The sequence below is a fragment of the Gobius niger genome (genome assembly GCF_951799975.1).
Source record: "Gobius niger genome assembly, chromosome: 20".
Lineage (NCBI taxonomy): Eukaryota > Metazoa > Chordata > Actinopteri > Gobiiformes > Gobiidae > Gobius > Gobius niger.
Window position 1 is genome coordinate 10,324,205 of NC_136871.1, and position 24,412 is coordinate 10,348,616.

Consider the following 24,412-nt stretch of genomic DNA (forward strand, 5'->3'; position numbering starts at 1 on the left):
TAGCAGCTCCTCTCTTGTTGTCCACTGCCTTCGGAAAGAGTCGAGCTGAAGAAAAGCGCGACGACACCAACATCCGCTTTTCAAAGTAAAAAAGAGACGTTACCATAGCAACCGGCCTTGCTACTTCCTTTCTACAGGTTAAAATGTTGTACGTTATTTATTTTTATTAATTAAAAAAACAAAAAACATTTACTTAAAGGTGCATTATGTAACTGTTTATGCAAACAAAAAGAAAAAGGAAAGAAAAAAAAAGAAAAAAGAAATCAGTGCGTATATGACCTTTCAGTGACCCTGTATGTGAGTGTGTATCTATTTTATTTATCTATTTATTATCTATTATTATTATTATTATTATTATTATTATTATTATTATTATTATTATTATCGTTGTTATTATTAATAATAATAATAATAATAAAATAATAATAAAAATAATAATAATAATAATAATAGAATAAAAATAATAATAAAATAAAATAAAATAAAATAAAATAAAATAATAATAATAATAATAATAATAATAATAATAATAATAATAATAATAATAATAATGGCTTGCACTTGTATTGCGCTTTACCAGCCTGTATGTTTCTCAAAGCGTTACATTGTCATTATTCATTCACGCCATACTATTATATTGTAGCCCCCAGCCACCCATTGGGGTACAACTGACGGAAGAGAGGCTACCAGTCTACGCCAGGAGACCCTCCGATCACAACCACTCATTCATACTGCTTATTGTACATGTTTTTAACGGAGTAAATCTACGGAGACACAGAATGTGCAAACCCCACACAATGAAGGCCCCCTCGAACCCAGGACCTTGTCGCTGTGAAGCACAAGCGCTTGCTGTCGTAGCTCTGTGCTGTGAGATAGTTTCATCAGCAGTGAAAACCTACCAGAAACCTAACAAACTATTGATCCTGCAGCACATACGAGCCACCCATGAAGCCGCTGGGTCAGTAAAAGGTCAAATATGCGCTAATATCAACTTTCTTTTCCGCATTAAAAAAATTACTGTTAAAGCCGCACCATCTGACAAGTCACCCAATAATAACATTTCACATATTTTTATAGCTGAAAAGAACAAAAGACCAAACAAATGTAACTCTAGCTTTACCGGGAGCGGGACGTCTCCATAGTGACAAAAGGCAGCCAAAGGACCTCATCCAAATCCATTCTTTGATTACCGACTGCAAAAATATCATTTTCTGTCAAGCTGGTCATTATAGGAGCACGTTTTATATTGGAAAACAGTAGAATTCAAAATGTTACGCAGTGTACCTTTAAGACCACTGTGAACTGGAATCTTGAATTGCCTGTTTATAAATGACTATGTTTGACTTGGCACTACAAGCAGTATGAAGCGAGTGTGATCGTATGTTTAGACTGTGTGCCAAGCGTAATCCATTGTTGAGATGGGGCCAGGGGGGTAAAATAGTTGCAGAAACTGTGAAATATTATTGAATATTGTAAAAAAATAATAATAATAATAATCTGAACAATGGGTCACAGCCACGTCACTGGTCCGTTTTATAAATTAAGTTTGTAAAAGTGTCTGACAGAGTGTATCACTGACAACTATGTGCTTGTTTCCTTGTAAAATTTTTTAAAAAATAATGAAAATAATGATATCTGATATTTACCTACATTTTTGAAGCGTGATAGTCTGGTCATGTCTCTCTGTAAGCTGCTGCTGAGAGGAGCTAAGCCTGAACATTCAAACATTTTACCTGAGACTCTCTTCATGTGAGCAGCAGCTTTAGTTTTCGGCCAAAGTGTCCCGTTACAGCATGCCAATGAGGGCACATGACTGCCTCTAAGCTGACATGTGAAATGCCTGCCCCAACCTGAACTGTCAGAACCAGAGGAGGTCCACAGTCAGGGGGCCTGTGGAGCCTCCACTTTGGCGCTCACATCCAGGGTCAGCTAATTAGAGCAATAAGGAGGATTTCCTACTGAGATGCTTTTGACCTTTGGCCTGCCCGCATTCCTGCGCGGATGAGAGGCCGGGAGAAGTCAGGGCGGGTTAGGCGGCACGAGGCTGATCAAACTCCACGTCTCATGGCAACACGGTGCGAAGCCTGTCACTGTTTACTGTCTGACAGAGGCATGATGGGTAACTGTCAACCGTCGCACCAGTCCAGGGGTCAGAGCACATTCCCACACTGGTCACTGGCCAATCACAGTGAGCAGTACCTGGACAAAGATCACTGTGTGCTGCAAACAGAACAGGCCAAAATAACTCAGGCAAAACCATTCACATTTCAGTACAGGGCCTTTAACAGCAAACACAGAACTGAGATAAAAACTGAAGACAACAGTACAGCAGGTGATTTATGTGTTCTCTGATTCACTGGAGCCAAAAGGATTAATGGAGAGGAGGCTCACTCAGTCTCTTAAATATAAGAAAGACGTCAGCACAGACAAATAACATTCCAGAGGGATTCTCTTTCTGGAAGGAAAACACAGCATTAAATTATTAAAGATAGAGAAAAGAAAATCCAACAAAAAGAGAATGACATATATTAGTTTAGTTTATACTGAAATAACAAAAATATCCCCTTTGACTGATAGACATTTGAAAAGACTTAAGCAAATAAGAGAGCAGCTATACGGATATAATTTAACTATAAGAATTGATGGATCAGGTGAAGTGAGAGATACCGCGGAATAAAAATTATATGGTTAAAGGCCCTATACCTAATTTATGTTTTTTTACAAACAATGAAAGAGGAAACCACTTAGTTAAACTGTTGTGGTCCGAGCTCATTCCTAACTTTCCTAACATAATATGTCTAGCATCCCAGTTCTTCACACGGACGAGTTTACAGGCACATTACACAAATTACAGGGTCACTTTTCAAAGACATTTCACACAGAAATGTTAAACTAACTAAAACTAAAAAAGTTTTTTCCACAAAAATGTCTAAGTTTACAATGTGCTAAAGGAGGATACAATGGAATGTGTCTTTAAAGGTACATTATGCAACTTGTTATGAGAAAAAGGCCGTATGAGTGGTCAGGATGGCGCCTTTACTTTCGATCATAGTCTCTACAACTCTCTAGGATAAATTGTTTTGTAGGTTTGTAGAGGGTCCGTCAGCGGTGGAAACTTTCCAAACAATTGATCCTGGAATTTCCAAGAGACCACAGTGATGGACAGTAAAGTTTTTTTCCACACAAAAGTTGCGTAACACACCTTTAAGTCGGCCTACTCGAATTGAAAAGTTACGTGCTTTCTTTTCTGAACTAGATTTAAAGCATGTTCCTCGCATAGGAGCAGGTCATTCAACTGGCAGATGCTAAACTTTGACAAGGCTGCCCCCTTAAGGCCACAAGGTGTCAATGCTGCAAAACCAAGGCAGGTTTAATGTGTTTTCTTTACTTGTATTCCCCAGAAATACTTCACACCCTCAGTTTACACTGTTCAAACACATTTATGAAATTTCATCCACAAAATGTAATTGTCATGTAAGATTTTATGTTTATTTTCTTTAATGGAATTAGAATTTGAAGCTGCGTCGCCCTTTCTCAGTCCTCTCTTACAACAGAAAACATGATGGTCATAAAACAGATGAAGTCACCACCAGAGGGCAGCAGAGAACAACTTTTTTTATGCTTTGATCAAAAAGTAAAAGTAATGGCCTGAGGTTGGGCTCTTAGTGGTTTAGAACAGCTAGACTTGGGTTGCCTTAAGCTGCAGAAAGGCACACAATATGAACATGTTATTCCTTATTTGAAAAGGAACCTCCTTAGTAACTGCAGGCAACATTGGAATTAAATAATTAGGATTTGACTGAGTACGGGTGCTGCAAAAAAAAAGTCTAATGTCTCACATAGCTACTTTAAGCATTTTCAGCCAGTAGCCTACTGTAAATTAGAATTTGATCACAATGTTTTACCAGTAAAATAAAATAAAGGAAATGGAGAAATAAAACAAGCAAATCCTTTACTTCTGTTCATTTGAAGCTGATATTAGAAATACATGAGAGCTGATATAAGCTGATTATAACAACAGGACTTGGCATCCCTAATTCTGCATGGGCCCATTCAACTTTCTGATTGGATATTTTTGAAAGAAAAAACAAAACAAAAAACACAAACAAATGTGACATTATGTAAAATGCTTTTGTAATTGTGAATAAATCAACAGTACAGGTGAAACTCGGAAAATTAGAATATCGTTAAAAAGTGCATTCATTTCTGTTATTTGACCAAAACTGTGAAACAATTGACTCATTACATGCGCAGTGAGATATGTAAAGCCTCTATGTATTATATTTTTTATTATTATGGCTCAGATTAAAACCCCAAATAAAAAAATATTATAAAATTAGAAGATTTTGAAAATGGACTGTAAGCCATAATCATCAAAATTATAACAAATAAAGGCTTGACATGTGTCACTTTGCATGTTGTGAGTCTATAAAGTGGGAAGAAAAAGAAAGAAAGAAAGAAAGAAAGAAAGAAAGAAAGAAAGAAAGAAAGAAAGAAAGAAAGAAAGAAAGAAAGAAAGAAAGAAAGAAAGAAAGAAAGAAAGAAAGAAAAAGTCAGTAAAAACTAATTTTCAATTGATGATGTCACGTTGTCCAGGCCCTGAGGCAACAAAACAGCCCCACACCATGATTCTCCTGCACCAGACTTCACAGTGAGGATAGGGTTTTGATGTTGATGCTGTTCCATTTTTCCTCCTCACATGACGTTGTGTGTTCCTCCCAAACTTTTCAACTTTGGTTTGTGAAAGAGCTCTTGGATTCTCCACAGCACTACTGGCAAAATATACAGTGGACTCAGGGACTCAAAGTTGATTTTTTTTTAGCAGAACATCTAATGTCATGTGTGGAGGAAAAATGGATCAGCACATCAACATCGAAACCCTATGCTCACTGTGAAGTCTGGTGCAGGAGCATCATGATGTGGGGCTGTTTTGTTGCCTCAGGGCCTGGACAATGTGCTATTATCAATAGAAAAAAATAATTCACAAGTTCATCAATATATTTTGCAGAAAGACTTGAGACATTCACAACAGCGTGGAATAATAATAATAATGCATCGTTTTTTTATAGCGCTTTCCTGGACACTCAAAGACGCTTTACATTGCACTATTCATTCAGTCCATACTTGGTGGTAGCAAGCTACTATTGTAGCCACAGCTGCCCTGGGGTAGACTGACGGAAGCGAGGCAACTAGTCTACGCCATCAGCCCCTCTGACCACCACCAACCACTCACTCACTCACTATTCGCTAGGCTTTCTGCTGTTACCAAACGGTCTCCCATCCAAGTCCTGCCAGGCCCTTCCCTGCTTAGCTTCCAAGGTCTGACGGGATTGGGCAGAGCAAGGCGATGTGGCCACATAGTAATAAGTAAGTGAACCCTTGTATTAAATATAAGGCTGATCCTTCTTTTGCAGCAGTAACTGCTTTCCTGCAGTTGCAGATTAGACGCTCACATCAGGATCAGGATGAATCTTGGACCTTTCCTCTTTACAAAACTGCTGCAGTTCAGTGAGATCCAGGGGGTGTACTCACTTATTCCTCCCTCTCTTGTGAACGTTTACATGTTATGGCCAATAAAAGTATGATAAAGTGTAAATGTTTGGGTGGTATTAGTTTAAGCAGACACTGTATAATCATTCCTGTGATTTTGATAAAGATCAGACCACATTTTATGACAAATTTAGGCAGAAATGTGAGAAATTCCAAACAGCGTACTTATTTCATCTTCCCACTGTATCATATATTAGTTTCACATTGTGAGTTGAATTTACAAAAATAAATGAACTTTTGAACGATATATTAATTTTCCGAGTTTCACCTGTATAATTGTTGTCAGTAAAATGATCCATAACTGATTTGTTGAGTTTCCTTATTGACTAAGCCAGATATTATACGGCTTTCTGAAATGAACATGCCTTCCAAGAAAGCATATATAATCAATCAGTAACTACACGATCATATTGTCTCATTCACTGTGGACATATTTGACCAGGAAGAGTTAATAATTTGTAGAGTGCACAAGGCAACAGATTTCCAGGTCATTATAACTAAGCAACGGCTGTGATACTGACTGGTTGCATAAGAGTGAATATTACCCTGCAGGGCTTGTTGACCAGGGGTGATAGTGTGCACAAACTAGCAAGTCATTGTGAGACAGGGCGGGCTTGTGACTTTCCTCTCAGAGCGCCATGACAGTGTAACCAAGCACCTTCAAAGAGGAGCCTTCACAGTAGCTTTTATTGTGTTTGTACAATTCCTTGTGTAGTTTTGTTCTTGGAAGACAAAACAGCCACATGTAGCCTCTGGAATAACAATACTGTCAATAAAATGTCCATAGATTACAACAAAAACGTGACAGTAACTTTAAAATGTGCAGTAGGTTTAGTTCATTGTTAGCCTCGGTTGAGTATTTTTGAATGAATGAATAAAATGTTTCTTCGGACCATAAACAAAACATAAAAACACAAACTTATATGAACTCAAAATACAACCTGCCATGATGGAGGCAGTTGTGAGCTCAATATCAAATGTGCAGCTCAATACATTTACATCTTGGGACAAACTATTTTGTTTTTGTTACCTTTTTGCACATTTTAGATGTGTCTGTCCGAAAAGGGGTGGGGGAGGAAGTAAACACTTATTTAGTCCCACCCCTTTTAAGTACTGTCAGTATCTTGTTCTATTTACTTTTTAGGCTTCCTTAAAGGGACTATACAGAGTTTAAAAATGTTAAAATTAAGTATTTTCCTCCCCCTACATGTTCCAGCCATGTCCTAATGTGTAGAATGAGCCCAGACCACGTCTAAAATTCTGCACTGTCACTCAAAAAGGTGTTCATTTGGGTTTGAACTGCGTCATGCACGAGCTCAATATAGAAGCTGCAGTTACACATATGACCTGAGGTGGCAGTAGTGAGTATAAAATGGCGAACTTGCAGCTAGCCCCTTTTTAAACAATAATTTAAAACAATGATTTAAATGCAAGTTGTCAGGGATACAGTGTGAATACTACCTTCCAACCAACATCTGGTTTACAACACAACAGAACAGCTGACCACGAAAAGTCATATATTTGCATTTGTCTCCAGCAGGTTAGACGACTGTAACGGCGGCTCACTGGCCTCTCTAAACGAGCTATCAGACAGCTGCAGTACATCCAGAACGCTGCTGCTCGAGTCCTGACAAGAACCAGGAAATACGACCATATTAGTCCAGTGCTCCGGTCTCTGCACTGGCTTCCTGTCGCTCAGAGAATAGAACTTAAAACAGCTCTAATTGTTACAAGTCTTTTCATGGTTTAGCTCCGAAGTCCATCTCTGACATGTTACAGCCGTATGAACCATCTCGGGCCCTGAGAACTTCAGGGAGGGGTCTCCTGGTGGTTCCCAGAGTCAGGACTAAACACGGTGAGGCTGCGTTTCAGTTTCATGCAGCTAAAATCTGGAACAGTCTTCGTGAGGATGTGAGACAGGCCTCAACTCTGACAATGTTCAAATCCAGGCTGAAAACAGTTCTTTTTACCCGTGCATATAACTGAAAGTATTTTATTCTGCACTCTTGGCTTTTACTGTAATTGATTAATTTTATGTTGATGTTTTTATTGATTCTTTTTGCTTTCTTGTATTTATGCAACTGTGAAGCACTTTGAATTGCCTTGTGTGAATTGTGCTCTACAAATAAACTTGCCTTGCCTTGCCTATTTACTTCAGATACATCAATTCTTTGTATTGATACTTATACTGTCTGATAATTGGCCATCGTTTGAGGTCTACATTTTTAAGCCCTATTTTGACACAATGTGAATTAAAAACAAATTGTTTGCTCTGGCTCCAAAACTAAAAAAAAAAACAGGTGTAATCTGGAGTCAGACCTGAACTTAAACAGCCACATCAGCAAGTGTCAAAACCAGACTTAGAGAGACCTATCCATGGGTTTGTCTCCAGCTCACTGTGAGACAGCTGCAGTACATCCAAAACACTGCTGCTCAAGTCAAGAACCAGGAAATACGACCATATTAGTCCAGTGCTCTGGTCTCTGTACTGGCTTCCTGTCGCTCAGAGAGTAGAACTTAAAACAGCTCTAATTGTTACAAGTCTTGTTATGGTTTAGCACCAAAGTCCATCTCTGACATGTTACAGCCGTATGAACCATCTCCAGGGGCGGACTGGGACTGAAAAACAGCCCTGGACTCTGGCCAGCCTGCTCCAAATTAGTGTAAATGCGACACTTCCACAAAGACATATGTTGACCTTACCCCCCGCCATCACCGAGAGCATTTTCTCCAGTTCGGCTTTACCCAAATCTAAAGGCTTTTTGACTGGAGAGCAACACCTTATTTGAAAGCTAGAATCTAGAAAAGTGACGGTAACTTTTTGTCACGTTGTCGCTGCATTTTTGTCATGTTTTAGTTGCTTTTTGCTGCTTTTTCATTACTTTTTTGTCACTTTTTCGTTGTGTTTTCGACTCTTGTTTTTCGTTGGTTTTTTGTCATGTTTTTGTTGTTTTTTCATTGCTTTGTCGTCATTTTTTCGTCACATTTTTGTTGAATTTTTGTTGAATTTTTGTCACATTTTTGTTGAGTTTTTGTTACATTTTTGTTGAGTTTTTGCTACATTTTTGTTGAATTTTTGTTGAATTTTTGTCACATTTTTGTCACATTTTTGTTGAATTTTTGTTGAGTTTTTGTCATTTTTTGTTGAATTTTTAATTATTTTTTCTATCATTTTTTGTTGTGTATTTTTTGTCCGTGTTTTTCTCATGTTTTCATCCTCTTTTTCTTGCTATTTTGATGCTTTTCTTTTTAGCTTTTAGATTTGGGTAAAGCTCGGTTGAGGCGGGACCGGTGGCCCTAGAGCCAGTGGCCCTTCTGTGCTCTTCCAGAATGGACGTATGGCCAGTCCGCCCCTGACCATCTCGAGCCCTGAGAACTTCAGGGAGGGGTCTCCTGGTGGTTCCCAGAGTCAGGACTAAACACGGTGAGAGTGCGTTTTTGCAGCTAAAATCTGGAACAGTCTTCATGAGGTGTAAGACAGGCCTCAACTCTGACAATGTTCAAATCCAGGCAGAAAACTGTTCTTTTTACCCGTGTATATGACAACTCAAAGTATTTTATCTGCACTCTTTCCTTTTACTGTAATTAATCCATTAGTTTATGTTTTATGGATTTATTTTTTTCTGCTTTCTTGTAATTTCATGCAACTGTGAAGCACTTTGAATTGCCTTGTGTATGAATTGTGCTCTACAAATAAACTTGCCTTAATTTGTCCTCATATTGTGCATCCCTAGCTCACTTGTATTTGGGCATAATACTTTGAAACACTAAAATTCCTTTGACTTGAGAGTGGGTAAGCAGGTAAGCACACAGCTGTCCGTGCACGGGCATCAGAGATTACAAATAGCAACAAAACAGCTGCTGCTCAGAGGCGCTAAATAAAACTCAAAGGCAGGTTTGCTTCAGCCGCCGGCGCAGGTGCCAGTCCTTCTCATGCAGATGGACGGCTGTCACAAAGACTTCACACCAGCTCCATTGATCACAGCGGCTGAATATCCCATAATGCAGCTCTCTAATGTTATAAATAAGCTGTGTATTTGAATAGGTGGGCTGTATAAACTGTAATTAGACTGCAACACGGATCCAGACACTCAGCGTTTATGAAGAGGGCACGAGGGGTCCCGGGTCTAAAGTGGTTAATTGGCACAAGCTCCAAAAGGGCCACTATTTGTGTTTGGAAACATTTACAGGTATAGTGGTTCTCAACTTTAATGGCATTGGGACCCACCATCACCCTAAAAAAGAATTGTATTTGTTATATAAAATGTAAAATACTGGTATTTCCTGCTACATGTTATTGAATAAACTTTAATATATTAGACTGTATAGCTGAAATCATGATCAAAACAACTCAACAGTCATTTTATTTCTAAGACTCTGGTAGTGGATAGGTCTTTATTGTCATTGCAAAACTAATCAACAAAATTCATTTTGAGAGCACCCCCTTGTATAACAGCTACTTTTTCAGTAGATACATTTTGAATGAGTTGAGAACCACTGATTTATACAGGTGCGGACTGGCCTCATGTCCATTCTGGAAGAGCACAGAAGGGCCACCGATCTATTTCATTCTTAGTTCAGACTAAATGTACATAGTGCTTGATATATTAATTCATTCCCGCACGGGCAATTTAAACGAATAACAAAAATTCTTGATAACATCCATCCATTTTCTTCCGCTATATACATACACCTCCTCCAGCTGTTCTGGGGGGACCCCGAGGAGACACCAGGCCAGCTCGGAGACATAGTCCCACCAGCGTGTCCTGAGCCTTCCACAACCTCAGCTGCTCCTTTCAATGAAGGAGCATTGTGATAATATATGAGGAATATTTGTTGCAGCCCAAGTTCAGACTGAAGGTACACGAGAGGTTTTAGGCTGAGATCGAGTACGACGTTATACCTCCAGTATATTTGTACGATGTGTGAAAAACTACCACTTTTGATATAATACTTGCACATCTGTCAAAAAAAGAATCAGGATGGAACTATGAAACACATGAAGACAAACTTAATAGGTAATGGCAAACTTTTATTACCCCTTTAGGAAGAATCTACAGTGGTTTGACATGAAGCGGACTCGTCTGACAGCGTTCAAAACTACTGTTCTCTACAAGCATGTAGCTTAAATATTGCAGAGGCATGAGACACAAAGAGTTAAATTATTTGAGTAAAAACTTTAACAACATTCAAGAACAGATGCGTCACCTTTACATACAGAATGAGAGAAAGTCTGAAATATTATGCAGCTCTTGTAACGAGTTTGACTAAAGACTTTGGTCAAATCTGAAGCTTCATCCTTAAGGCGGCGGACCTCCACACATAAATATTTACTACAGACAACATGGTATGAAGAATAATTAGCGAGACATTTCTGTACATAGCTGATTAAACCCATCTCTCGTTCTTACTGTGTACACATGGCTATAAGGCTTAAGGCTGTTTATATCTATTGACAAGTTTAATGGGGAGAAAGTGATATTTTGGGGATTGGACGAAGGGTTTAGGCCACAGTCGTGCTCCTTCAGTGGTACATCAGTCCTAGCTCACCGCAGCGTTTTGGGTTACGAGCTAGAACGTCAAACAGCTCTCACACACATGTGGAGGAGCTCCCCTGAGAAGAACACTCTTGTGAAGCCTGAGGGCGTGAGCGAAGTAACCCCGCTGTTCAGCTGCTGCTCTTATTCCTACCTCTGAGTCAACGCATGATGATGTGCCTGGCCGGCCGTGATGCTCCGTTTGTCCTGAGAAAAGCTGCATTGTAAACTGAGCAACCTGAGGCACGGCACTGAGCTCTCGTGGTGATTTGGATGAGGTAGCACAATGGTCTAACATAAGAGCAGCGAGCTAAACGAGCAGGGTTTAACCTCAGCAGCCCGCAGCGGCGATGTCTCCACCTGAGCGCTTCGTCACTTCCATGGTGGTGAAGATCTGAGGGGAGCAGAACATACGATTAACACCGGGATTTTGCTGAGACATGTTCAATAATAATCAGATTCTGTAGTGATCAGCGAGTTCCTAGTAGATGATCACCTACTGCATGTGAACGTAATGTTTATTCCGAGTTCAATGTAAATTATACACATTTGCAACTTTAAACATATATTCATAAACACACGTGCTTCTAATAATACTGTACATCAGGGGGAGGAAAGTTTGCGTCGTGGAGGGCCGATGTTCATCACACCCAAGGGCCGAACTTCAATATTGTAGCCTAAAGTAAAGAACTATTTTCTGCAAATGCCAAAGTTTTATATCAATGCTCCCAAGTGGGCTTTGGGACCCACCATTACTCTCGGATGACAAGCCGAGGACACAAATAAAACTGTATTTTGTCATATATCGTATAAAACATTGTATTCTGTTCAAGTTTTTGTTGAACAAGTAGTAGATTTCCCTTTAAGACTGAAATTATGATCAAAACAACCCAATAACATTCATTTTAATAGACACAGTTAGTGTTTCCATGTAGTTTGATGGAAAACATTGAATAAAAGCTCCCTATACACTCGCGACCCACTGAAAATGGTTCCCACCAGTAGGGAATCACTGTTTATCATTATATATGACCAAGCGGTAAGTTCTGAGAGGACATTTTTAAAATACTGACTATTTCTCGCATTTTAAGAGTACTTTAACAGGTATTTGACCTCTTATTTGCATATTAATATTTCTCAAAATCATCTTGGGGGCCAGAGGTTCTGAGCTGGAGGGCCGGATTTGGCCCCCGAGCCTGACGTTGCCTACCCCTGCTGTACATAATTCAACTTGAAAAGGAGTTGAAACTTCTCTTTGATAAATGACAGGTCACATTCAGTCAGTTGGATGTAAATACTTTCTATACACAACCAGTCAAACGTTTGGGGTCACTTAAAATGTGTGCACTGCTGTTTTCAATGAGGATAACATGAAATGAATCAGAAATTCAGTCTAGACATTGTGAATGTTGTGAATGCCTATTCTAGCTGGAAACGGGTGATTAATGAAATATCTACAGGTGAGCAGAGGCGTTTTTTGTAGCAACCATCGCTCCAGTGTTCTAATGGTACATTGTGCTAGCTCATCGTGTTCAAGGGTAATTGATGATTAGAAAACCTTCGGGCAATACGTTTGTTAAGTGGTGACGTCACAGCTCTACTTTCGGGTTCGCACAGACCGGCAGATGTGCGAGAAACTACAAAAAACTCTTCAATACCATAATCAATATTTCTGAAACTCAACAGAGAGTTACTGAACATACTTATTTATCAGGCCCATTAGCCAAAAATGCTGAACCTACTGCTATAAAAGTAATATCTATCAAAATCCCTACATCCGTATTTAGCGGAGAAAAATGCTAAGCAGTGGCTACGCTAAACCCAGAAGTAGCGACTTTAGTAAATATTACTTTTTTAGCAGCAGGTGGAGCATTTTTGGCTAATGAGTCTGAGAAATAAGTAGGTTCAGTAACTCTCTGTTGAGTGTCAGAAATATTGATTACGGTTTTTAAGAGTTTTTTCTCCCGTATTGCCGTTCTGCAGGACCCGGAAGCGGAAGTCATGACGTCACACTAAACAAACGTATTATGCTAGAACTGCTGAAAACTGTGCTGATTAGAGAAGCTATAGATCTGGCCTGGGTTACCCCAAACTTTTGACCGGGAGTGTAATTCGGGAAGTTTGTCTTGAAGCTAAAGCTGGAGCGTGTATTAAAAATCATATCAAAATAACAAAATAATAAACTGTAGAAAAGACGATTATTTTTTTCATGCAGATTGCTTCAAATGTGTGGGTACTGTTTTAAATTTATTGTTTTTGCTTTTTTCGAAATTGTTATAAACCAGGACTAGAAACAGGTAATCTCAAGCTGATGTTTAATTTCTATTTTGTTATCTCTTTATATATAAATGCTGCCCTCAACCTATAAAATAAAATAGGTCAATCTGGTTCTATGTAAGATATTTTTTTTTATCTAAATGTGCACCTTTCATTCCACATCAGACAGTTTTACAAAGAATCTAATTTGTAACACTGTAGGTTTTGGGGGTAATTTCACTGAAGGAGCTCCACAACTGCCCTAAGATTGTAGTTAAGTGATACAACAATCGAAACAAAGATGTGTCACTCCCACTCATCCATAAAATTATGCAACGAGACAAACGTGTGTCACTCAAAGAGCCGAATGTGCAGCAATTATCAGCAATGAATGAAGAGAACGCCGAGCTCTTTCAGCAAAATAATCAATCCAGAGCACTTTAGATAAATGAACTAAATATTCAGACACTGTCCCTGAACCTTTTAGGCCGGAGTACATTATGTGTGAAGTTTATCTTGAGGGAACTTCTATCTGTTATTAGACTACTTTTCTAAAACACGAGATAAGGCTAAACAATGCACTATCATTTATAAAACAAGGCGGTCCTATGTTGCAATACCAATAAAATAATACTAAGTAGGCCTTCATGGTAACCTTTGAACGCTTTAATGTGATGTAGACTAATCTGGGCCATCACAAAGGTTTGAACGGGGCGAGGTGTTTTATAGCAGGGATCAAAAAACGCCCATATATGAATAGAAGTAAAAATAACACAATCACACGAGACTGAGAACAAATTCACCTCAGCGCAGGTTGGGTGGATGCCGATGGTGACGTCCAGCTGCTCTTTTTTGAGTCCACATTTTATAGCTGCGCCAAAGCCCTGTGTCACCTCTCCCGCGTTGGGACCCAGGTAGTGGAAGCCGATCACTCGCTCCTTTGGAAGAGGAAAAACGAGTATGAGCAAACATAAAAGGTTTCCACAGGTCGCAGCAAGTCACATTTTAATGGAGAGGCTCACATTGTCGAGTTTATTGCAAATGATCTTGGCGTAGGATTTGTTGTTGTCCCTTCCCGGCACGGTGAACTCCAGAGGCCAAAACATACTGTGGTAGATCTGCACAAACAAATGAGGAAGTTTGTCACGGAAAACATAGCAACCTCTGTCAGTATTTACATTCACAACAACAACAATCCGACCACAGACCGCCATGTCCTGTGAATAATGTGGCTGTCATGAATGATCTATACATCATTTTATTACCATGTCACCTTTGTGTAACTACAGACTCTTCTTTACAGATAGTCAAATGGCCCTATTGTTCAAGTCTTGTGTGGTGAACTTGTACAAACTCTACTTAGACCAGAGAGCCTGCCATGTTACCTCAAGATTGTCCTGACCGTAGAGCTCAAGGGCCCTCTCCTCAGACAGACCGCAGCTGCCGTACTCCAGCGGGGTGAACACCGTAGTGGGGACATTCACATAATCGCACTGGATACAGGAAAACAGACACAAAACACAAAAGATGCAATACGTTAACAGTCTTTTTAAAATGTAAAAAACACCAAGGGTCGTACAGAGATGGGTAGAATAACCAAAACATTGATGAAGACAATGAAGCAGTTGATCTATAACAGTGGTTCTCTGCTGGTCTGGTGTTGGGACACACAATCACCTTGGGATGACAAGTAGGGTTGTGCCGATGGACGATGTCATCATCCATCGGCGATGGATGAGCAACATCACGATGGAGAGCCACCATCGTGATGCCACGCCCCCTCCCGTCAAAAACACGCACTGGTCTTCTGTAGGCCTTGCAAACCTACAAACTTTGCAGGGATTGCACTGTAAATTAAATCACTGATGTAACTAATATGCGCGCTAGCGTCAGTAGCCTGCCAGAAGCCACGATGTGTTGGCCGTAATTATTAACGTAAAGACGCAGCTGCTCTGTTTATGACGCGCGGGGCTCTCTCTCTCTCTCTCTCTGCAGCTCAGAGTTTAACAGCGCGTGGTTTTGCTTTGCTTTGCTGCGTATTGAAACTTAAACCGTTTTAAAATGAGATGGCTCTCACATCGGAGCTAGCTGAGCGCGTGGACTATTCTCACGAAGGACCGAGAGAGGAAAGAGCGAGGAGAGAGAAAGGCGCGGTGCAGGAGTTACCAGGTTACGCGCACACGGACCGGGCGGCGCGTGGAGCGGCTTCAAAAATGTAGCTACGACGCAAACTTCAAAATATTGTCCCGTTCACCCACTGTTTCTTAAACATTACGTTAAAATTGAGCAAATGCAAATAATAAGCTCCGATTTACATTTGTATTAGTGTGATAAGAGCCTTGGAGTTCACGCTCTGAATAAGTCGTTCTCCTCTCAGACTTTGCGCACAAGTTTTAACACATTTCTTTTGCAAAAGTCGTGTCCGTGACTCTGTTCAAATCATGTTTAGTTTAGATCCATTTATCTGCAATCTCACATTTTCCTAGCATACATAGTAATATGCAGCATATAGGCCTATAGGCTATGCAAATGTCTTTAAAAAAAAATGCTTATAATGAGAAATGGACGATATCATCGTCCATCACGATGGTTCACTGTAAACATCGTCAACGGCCAATTAAGGGGACATTGCCCAACCCTAATGACAAGCCGCAACACAAATACGACCTTGTGAAATATGATGTAAAATATTGTCTTTTCCACAAAAAATGTTGGAGAATAATCTCTTAACACCCGCCTGAACTGAGAGCATTTTATCCAGCTTTACCCAAATCCTGTAGGCCAGTGTAACACCTCATTTGAACGCTAAGACTTACAAAACTCATCTCATTTGTCATATTTTTATCACTTTTTTGTTAGATTTTTCTGTCACTTTTTTGTCACGTTATTCTAAACTTTTCGTATTTTTTTCGGTACATTTGTCATTTTTTTAGGCAATTTTTTGTCATATTTTGGCACTATTTGTAACATTTTTTTTTCCACTTTGTCACATTTTCATCCTTGTTTTCGTCTCAGTTTTGTTGATATTTTCACTCCAGTTTTCCAGAAGCTTTTGGATTGGGGTAAAGCCAAACCAAAGCCAAACCAAAGAAAATGTGCTCTGTTCAGGTGGGAGTTAAGAGATTAAATAAGCCCCAAGAAGCTGAAATTAGGATTCAAACAACCCGATAAGTCATGTTAACAGACTCAAGTAGTGATTTTCCTTCCTTTCTTTCTCCATGCCTTTGTTGAGCCAGTGTATAACTTTAAAATATAATTACCTTTGAGCAGATGGGGAAAAAAGTACTTGGTGAAAACACTATTTAAGCACAGGAACGCAAGGTCTTTTTTAATCTTTAAAAGGAGGACTGAATAACTGAGCTTAAAAGTGTTATTCATGACTTGGCATCGATTTCCAAGAAATAAGTATTTCTTAAAAGGGACTATACAGAGTTTAAAAATGCTAAAATTATGTATTTTCCTCCCCCTACATGTTCCAGCCCTATGTAATGTGTAGAATGAGCTCAGACCTGTTCACCACAACTGCCTCTAAAATCCTGCACTGTCACTCAGAAAGTTGTTACGTCGGGTTTGAATTGCCGTCATGCACGAGCTTAATATAGAGATTGCAATTACGCGACCTGAGGTGGCAGTAGTGAGTATAAAATGACCAACTTGCATCCAGTCCCTTTAAGATAAGAGAAGGCTGATAGAAATTGGAATTAAACTTCAACACAAAGCATACAGATTTACTTACAGAGGAAAGATTAACCAAATGTTTTACTGAAATGAGAGACACTGTCACTCCAGTCACTTATGGATAATATCACACTTCCTTGGATTTTCAGTTTGTTTTAATGTCAACACGAAGCTTACAGATTTACTCTCGGCGGAAACAGTAACCAAATGTTTTACTCATGTGAGAGGCAGTGTCACTTCAAGATACCTTCACATCTGAATAAGATTAATTGTTATATGAATCTCTTGAACCAGTACCTTCAGCTTTGATCCCGCGTACAAGCGTCGTGCCAGCAGTTTCCCAGCCTGAATGGCCACAGGGGTCAGCTCCCATTTACCCTCCAAGATGTCTCCAATGGCATAAATGTGTGGGACGTTGGTCTGCTCCTCATCGTTTACTGGGATTTTTCCATTTCTGAGGGGAACAAACATCTTATAACTGCTTCACATACTTGTGGTTTTTGATTACATGGAGCAGCAGAATTGTATTTCCAAGACAAACCTGTTGAACAGCCTCTCACTGTGGTACCCTGTGATTGATGGTCGAGTTGACTCTAACTCAACACTACTACGATCATGGGACTGTAGCATATGACTCAGAGGGCTTTTAATCTGGCCTCACGCCGTCTTAATCCCTCTGGCCTCCTCGGCTAAACTACAAACGCTCAGACACGCACACAAAAAAGGCTATTCAAACGACAGGCTATAAACATCTGCATTGTTCTCCACTGCTCTCTGTTCACAGTGAAAGCACCTTCTTATCTCGCTCACAAGACCCCTCCCCAATGTCCAAATCCAAACGCTGAGTCACGGTGACAGCAACGTTGAGTTTGTATCTCGTGCTGCAATAAAGATGCACTCACTTGGCGTTGACTTTGACCCCGGCCTTGTCCAGGCCAATCTTGTCCGTGCAGGCGTCCCGGCCCACAGCGACCAACACCTGCAGGCGGAGGAAGTTTGGGTTCATTTCATCAGAATGTGTCACTGACTTTAGTGGATGAGTGAATATTTATTATGTTTCAATACAGGCATGAGCTACTTTGTCTAAAATAAATGTAAGAAATACCAAATCAGGACCAAACAAAATGGAGGCAAATAAACTCTTTTGATTTCCAAGTTACCGTATGTTTTTGATTCAAACTGTGTGTGTGTAAATAAAAGCCGAAGGATGACCAGTCAGTGAGCGATGTTGTGGTTTATAGTGGCTTCTTGCAATAAGGATTATTAATGCGCTAACTATATTTTGGTGATATTGTGCATCCCTATTGGGTCTGGTCATTACATACGGTGTTGTATTCTCCCTCGATGATCTCATCCGTCTCTGTGGACTTGGCTGTCACCTTCAGCCTGCCAGGAGTGCCCGCCTCCAGCTCCTCGATCTGACACACACAGGTGGAGACATGTCGGTGAGGTGCATTATAATATCATTTCAATTTATACACACAAAATAAACCTCAACCAATCCTGCAATGAAAGATAGATAGAAGATATAAAGCAAAAACCCTTTTGTTTCACAATCAAAACACAGTGTCAACAAACACAATTAAAATATGTGTCACACCCAGTGAGACGTGAGAAACGCCTCTGGCCTGGGTCACAGCCTCTTCGGTCTGATTGTAATAATAAGGGCTGGGCAATGATAAATGATAAAAAAAATCACATCAAGATTAGAGCCATGTGTGTGACGATCTGCTATTTTGGAGACATTGCCATATCCTGCTTGATACAGCTCTACTCAAACACTGTGAATCCCCTTGGATTACTGGTTTGGCAGGAAGGGTATGGCCACATGTGCAGGCTGCCGGGTAAAATAAAGTGTTTTTAGCAAATGTTTGTATTTGCAACAATTATTGTTTGAATTTCTATATGACACATAATTAATTCAATTTAAGTAACTGTAAAGCATTATGATGATGTAGGAAACAATGCTATGTGTTAGAATGTTTGAGAATGAAGGCAAATGTATTATTAATAGATTGATGTGGGCTATCGTTATTTAATTTTCCTCATATGTTTTTAATATTTCTCAGGGAGTTCCACAGTTTTTGATCTAATAGGACCCATGTAACAGGTCTGTGACAAACCAAAAATGCTAACAGCTTGGCCTAAACTTAACTGTTACACGTAGCTTGTGTTGGATTTCGTTATTTACAAAGTGCCAATAAGATATAAAGTTAATTTTATTGTAATCTAATCGCTCTAGTTAGACTTACTCGCTCTCCATTTGCAGATCTTATTTGGTGCTGCCCCAAATAAACACAGCACATGGCCTAGGTCTGCCGCAAAAGGTGGACTGGATCCATTAAAAAAAAAAAAAACACAGACTCGGACTGGATTGAGTAGGCATAATATCTCGTACAACAAAACCCGGTATGGATTCGTGGAACAGCTTTGGTAAAGGCGCTCATTTTATTGATCGGTGATTACCGCTGCATAATTAAAGGCTATTGTCCTGACAGGGCAGGGGGTGCTGAAACACTGCTCCTTCCCTCTCACTCCTCTTGGCGGGTCAGCCTCATGTCCTGAGAGAGTGAAATAGCTGCAGTCACCTCTAAAGGTCATTTTAAAGATGCAAGTGTGCATGAATTGTGATCAAATCCAAATTGTGGTTCTCAACTGTTGGGTCACAAACCTTTTCCCAAGAACATTTCTTTCAATAAATCGGATAGAAACATCTGAATCTGTAAAATGACTTTTATAGCCCTCCTCCAAATCGGCTGCTTTGAAAATCACCATAGTTATAATAAGAGTTTGTTTATTGTCTCTTTACATGGTTTAAGATGTCAAACTGTCAATATCTGGGAGTAAACCAGAGGCGTGGAGATTAACTTTGCAGATAATTCCATGAACAGATGAGTCACATTTCATGAATAAATGATTAGGCATGACTAAGCATATATCCAAGAGAAACACTATCAAATTCCTAATGCAAATAAATGTCCAAGCAATCGTGAGTGTGTGTACCTTTGTCGGGACATATTTGCGGAGGAACTTCACCCCGTGTCCCTCCATGAATTCTCCGGCGCGGTTGGCCATGTCTTGGTCAAATCCTCTGAGCAGTATGGACCTCACCATGACCGTGACATCGAGGCCCAGTCCGGCCAGAAAACCGCCACACTCCAGCGCCACATAGGACGCCCCAATCACCAGGGTCTTCCCGGGACAGTGCGGAAGGTAGAAGAGGTCGTCACTGTAGGAGAGATCGGCATCATGACAGACTCATAGGATTGAAATAGCAGGAGAATGGGGATAATGCAACACTGTTTTCTTATTATAAACACATACTAATCACGATAAGAGGTCAATTAAAGTCTTCATAATGTGTAAGGGATTAATCATTACCACGATTTAACTCAGAATGACCGGTAGATAAAGTAGTAAAAATCTTCTATAGACAACAGCGGCAAACAACGGTAACTCAAGCTGCTGTATTTCACACGGCACTCACCTGGTTATGCAGTACTCCTTGTCTCCAGGGATACCAAGATAGCGGGGCCTCTCTCCAGTCGCCAACACAAACCTTTCAGATGTGTAAAATGTCTCCTTCCCTCGTTTGTTTGTTGCCTATTGCACAAATAGAAATTAATTCATGATGAACATTATAAAGATATGATTTGAAGCACTTCAGTAATTCAGATTGACTGCAATACAACAATATTCAAGTAGAGAAGCTTTTAGCAAACTGGTGACATATCCTCATAAGAAAAGAACGTACCTTGAGTTTGTGTGGCTCAACAAACTCTGCATATGCATTGACATAATTGACACTCTTGTCCCTCAGAGCCACCCTGTAGCCCCAGTTTAATGAGCCAATGTAGTCGTTTACTGCAGTCTTCATCGTGTCCCAGTTGTGCTTCACTATAAACACAGACTCACATAAGCAAACAGACGGCATCAGAGTCCAACTTCACTTAATCCCGTTGAGCCCTCACCTTTCTCATCAAACTCCCAGCCAAACTTGCGTGCATCTTGCAAAGCCGTGGACAGCAGCGCTGTTTGGTGCATCAGCTTCTTAGGAATACAACCAACATTAACACAGGTGCCGCCGAGGCCTGTGAACAGAAGAGTGTGTTACAATCCAAACCACTCAACAAGCCTTTGCAAAGTGCTGCACATAAGATCGGCAGCTTGTAGGAAATAAAAAGGTAAATATAATAACATCAAGTGAAACTAAACTAGTCATTCATCATAAAGATAAAATAATTAAGAACAATACATAAATAAAAAACATATATAAGATACAATTAAAAAAAACTTTGAAGACATTAAAAAGTCAATCAAAATGTAAAAACAATAAAATTAAATTAAAAACTGTGAAACAAAATAAAAGACACAGAGAACCACACAACTCACGCGGTGTTAAAAATGATAGATAGAACCTAAAAAACCCCCACAAGTGTGTAAAAAGAATCTTACCCCATGTCGTTCCTTTTGGCGTGGGGACAACATAGTCCAGCACCATCACTTTCTTCCCAAGCCCAGCAGCTTCCTAATTTTCACAAATCAACATCACTACGTTGTACATTTGCATACATAAAGAACATGTAAAGGACCATGTCCTTATGATGTATCATAACTTCTCTTACCTTTGAACACGCCAGTCCACCTGACCCTCCTCCGATGACGATCAAGTCGTACTCATAGTTCTCCTTTTGTCCACTGAGCAGCTGCTGTAAGCTGCCATCCTTGTGGGCCTAAACATTTTACAAAATGCTTAAGTAACGCGACAAGAGGAACCCATAGGTTACAACACACTGTGGTCTACTGTAGGCCTACTGGTGGCATAGCAATAAGCAGCATCTTGTGAAACTAAAACAAGACATACATTGTGTTGAAAGATGTCAAAGTTTATTTATATATTATGAAAAGGTCAGTTGTCTTGTTTGGATGAGTGAGAATTAACAACGTTTTCTTAATAACTAGCATGCCCCCTCCCCCCTCCATTAGTCTTTTGATTATGAAGTATTTTAAGGTGCAATAACACAGTTTGCAAAAAGGAAAAACCCTGTTGAAAAAGCAGATAAGGTAATGAATTTAATTTCCTGCCTGCATAGTTTTATCACAGCCGCCAAGGTGGGTTTTGTTGATGAAGACATTAGGAACGGTTTTCTGTCCGGTCATTTCCAGCAGCATCTCCTGATAGTTGGTCCCATCCTCTGAAAAGAAAAATCATTACAAAACCAGTATAGCATGTTATGACACCTTTCAAGAAAAGACAAACTGAAGCAAGTGGTTGATATTAGGAACCGGTTTGGACAATGTGATGAAGTCTAGCCATTACAAAACCCACCTGACTGCATTTCAACCTCCAAAAAAAGAGGAAACCATTTCAGCTAAATAATACAAAGATATTCCGTCTGAAAATAACTCAAAGTACGAAAACAAACATTTACAAAGGAATGCAGCCACAGCCAAAACTGCAGACAGGTTCGGGGTTTGGCAGAGTTGGCGGGAGGCCAATATCAGTCATCAGGGAGTGACTCAGCGCTTTTCATCCGCTCAGTGCATACAGTCAAATATAAGACACATGTGTACAGGACAGCTAACGAAACAAGGGTTTACATCTCTCTGTGTGGGACTAGATGTGCACAAATGATGCCAAATGTTACATATCATCCAGAGGAGGGGGTGAAAAGTTTTAAAAAGTGTTAATAGTTTCCCAGCTCTTACCAATAAGATCCAACTCCACCACATTGCAGTCCACCTGGAGCTCTTTGAACAAGTCTTTCACCTGCACAAAAACAAAACACCGGGTCCTCATGATGGAAGATGGGCCATTGAACTTGGATGTATGTTTTGTTATCCCTCCACATCGCAAAGGTTGTGCCATTAATGTGCAGAAATGGCAAAAACATACTAAAAACCTTTAACATCTGAATCAATGAAACCTGTAGAAAACCGTAACATGATGACAACCCAAACTTAAAGATGATGAAGCTCCCCTTCTCAAGTTAGTTCCCTCCCATAAGCAAATGCTCTTTACTAGCGAGTATATTGTTTGTATTCCCCCCAAAAGGATAAGATCTTCATTTCACTTCACATCAGTTTAGCTACTTATGATATCCGTATGTTTAGAAGTAAAGGGTGGAAATACAAGCACGGGACTAGCATGTAGACCGAGCCAACGGGCGAGTAACTGTCGGCTAAAGCTAGGCCCCTTCCCCAGTAGAACAAGACCCTACCTTGATGCAAAAAGGACAATAGCTTTTACTGAAGACCATCACTTGATTGGAGTCGATGAGTGTCTGTATCCGAGTCTTGAGCTCCGTTTTGCCGGTGTCATTTTCTACGGGCGGCATGTTGGAGGTATTTCCGTCTTTATTTGCCTGCGCTGGGGGCAAGCTAAAAAAAAAAAAAACCTTGAAAGTCAACAGGCGTCTTCTGAATCCACACCGCCCTGTTTATAAATTGCCTGAGAGCGGGTAAAACGTGTTTGCACCCCCGGGCCCCGCGACTTAGATGTGTTACTTCACCGAGAGTGAACTCCGTTGTGTCCCCAGCTCCGCTGTGTAATAACCAATGCTCCAACCGCGCCAAACGTCTTTCCTCATTTCCGAGAGGCGCTGGCGAGGGTGCGCGTGGTATGGACTCCTGGAGCGTCTTTTGATTGGTTGCGGTGCAGTCGTTGACTGTAGCTCCCCGCCCGTGCAGACACTCCAAAATTCATGACAAGCGCACTGCCAAAACGTCACTGCCCGGTTCATTTACATATAGAAAAATAGGAAAAATAAGTAGTAAAAGAAGCATTAAGACATTAAAGATTATATCAGGTAGTTTTTATAATTAAATAATTCACTCTGATAACCCACACAAGGCAAGGTGACTAAAAATAAGCTAAAAAAAAAAAAAAAAAGAAGCATTTACTGAACGATGTAGATTGTCAGTCATCCAGGCGGAGCTTAGCACACACTGGTAGATTTCAATTTTTTTTTTTTTTTTGTATAATTTTGTTTATTGACAAGTCAGAACTTTAAGTTACAACTAAACAAGGGTCTTTGATAACGATTTTTAAAGAGAAGACGAGACTGGCACCAGTAATTAGTGATTAAGTTGCATCATATCCTGCATCCAGGTATTGAAATTCTAACAGAAACACAAAACACGGGACTTAAAATCAGAAGAAACGCCTATATTTCACTCAAGCAAAGTGGTAGTCAAAGAATAGTCTGTGGGCGACACCTGCTGGAGAAAGAAAGGTAATGCACAAGTAGGTTGCGTTTGCTTTCCACCACCTGGGGGTGCTATCTTAACTTTCTTTTTCCCCCCTTATTTTTTAATTATTTATTATATTTTGTTTACATTTTTTTATCCCTTAAATCGTTCTGTGACAACCTTTTTTTACCTTGATAATT

General features: G+C 40.0%; 1 protein-coding gene across 1 annotated transcript; it reads right to left on the reverse strand.

Moving 5' to 3' along the window:
- Positions 1-10,579: 10,579 nt before the first annotated feature.
- txnrd3 (thioredoxin reductase 3) lies at positions 10,580-23,558 on the reverse strand. The gene is made up of 16 exons (XM_079579378.1): positions 23,243-23,558; positions 22,731-22,791; positions 22,107-22,216; positions 21,647-21,754; positions 21,477-21,549; positions 20,993-21,112; positions 20,776-20,918; positions 20,509-20,624; positions 20,025-20,250; positions 18,347-18,439; positions 17,924-18,000; positions 17,319-17,475; positions 14,729-14,836; positions 14,366-14,461; positions 14,147-14,281; positions 10,580-11,481 (listed from the first exon to the last, which is right to left on the reverse strand). The coding sequence occupies exons 1-16, from the start codon at positions 23,357-23,359 to the stop codon at positions 11,419-11,421; spliced, it is 1,803 nt and encodes a 600-aa protein (XP_079435504.1). The 5' UTR covers positions 23,360-23,558; the 3' UTR covers positions 10,580-11,418.
- Between the last annotated feature and the right edge of the window lie 854 nt (positions 23,559-24,412).

Coding starts and splice junctions, on each gene's coding strand:
- txnrd3 (XM_079579378.1), bottom strand. CDS start 23,359: ATGCCGCCCGTAGAAAATGACACCGGCAAAACGGAGCTCAAGACTCGG. Junction 21,755..22,106: donor GCTGTGATAAAACTATGCAG/GCAGGAAATTAA, acceptor TAAAATGTTTAG/GCCCACAAGGATGGCAGCTT. Junction 14,837..17,318: donor ACGCGGGATCAAAGCTGAAG/GTACTGGTTCAA, acceptor TCCTGTATCCAG/TGCGATTATGTGAATGTCCC.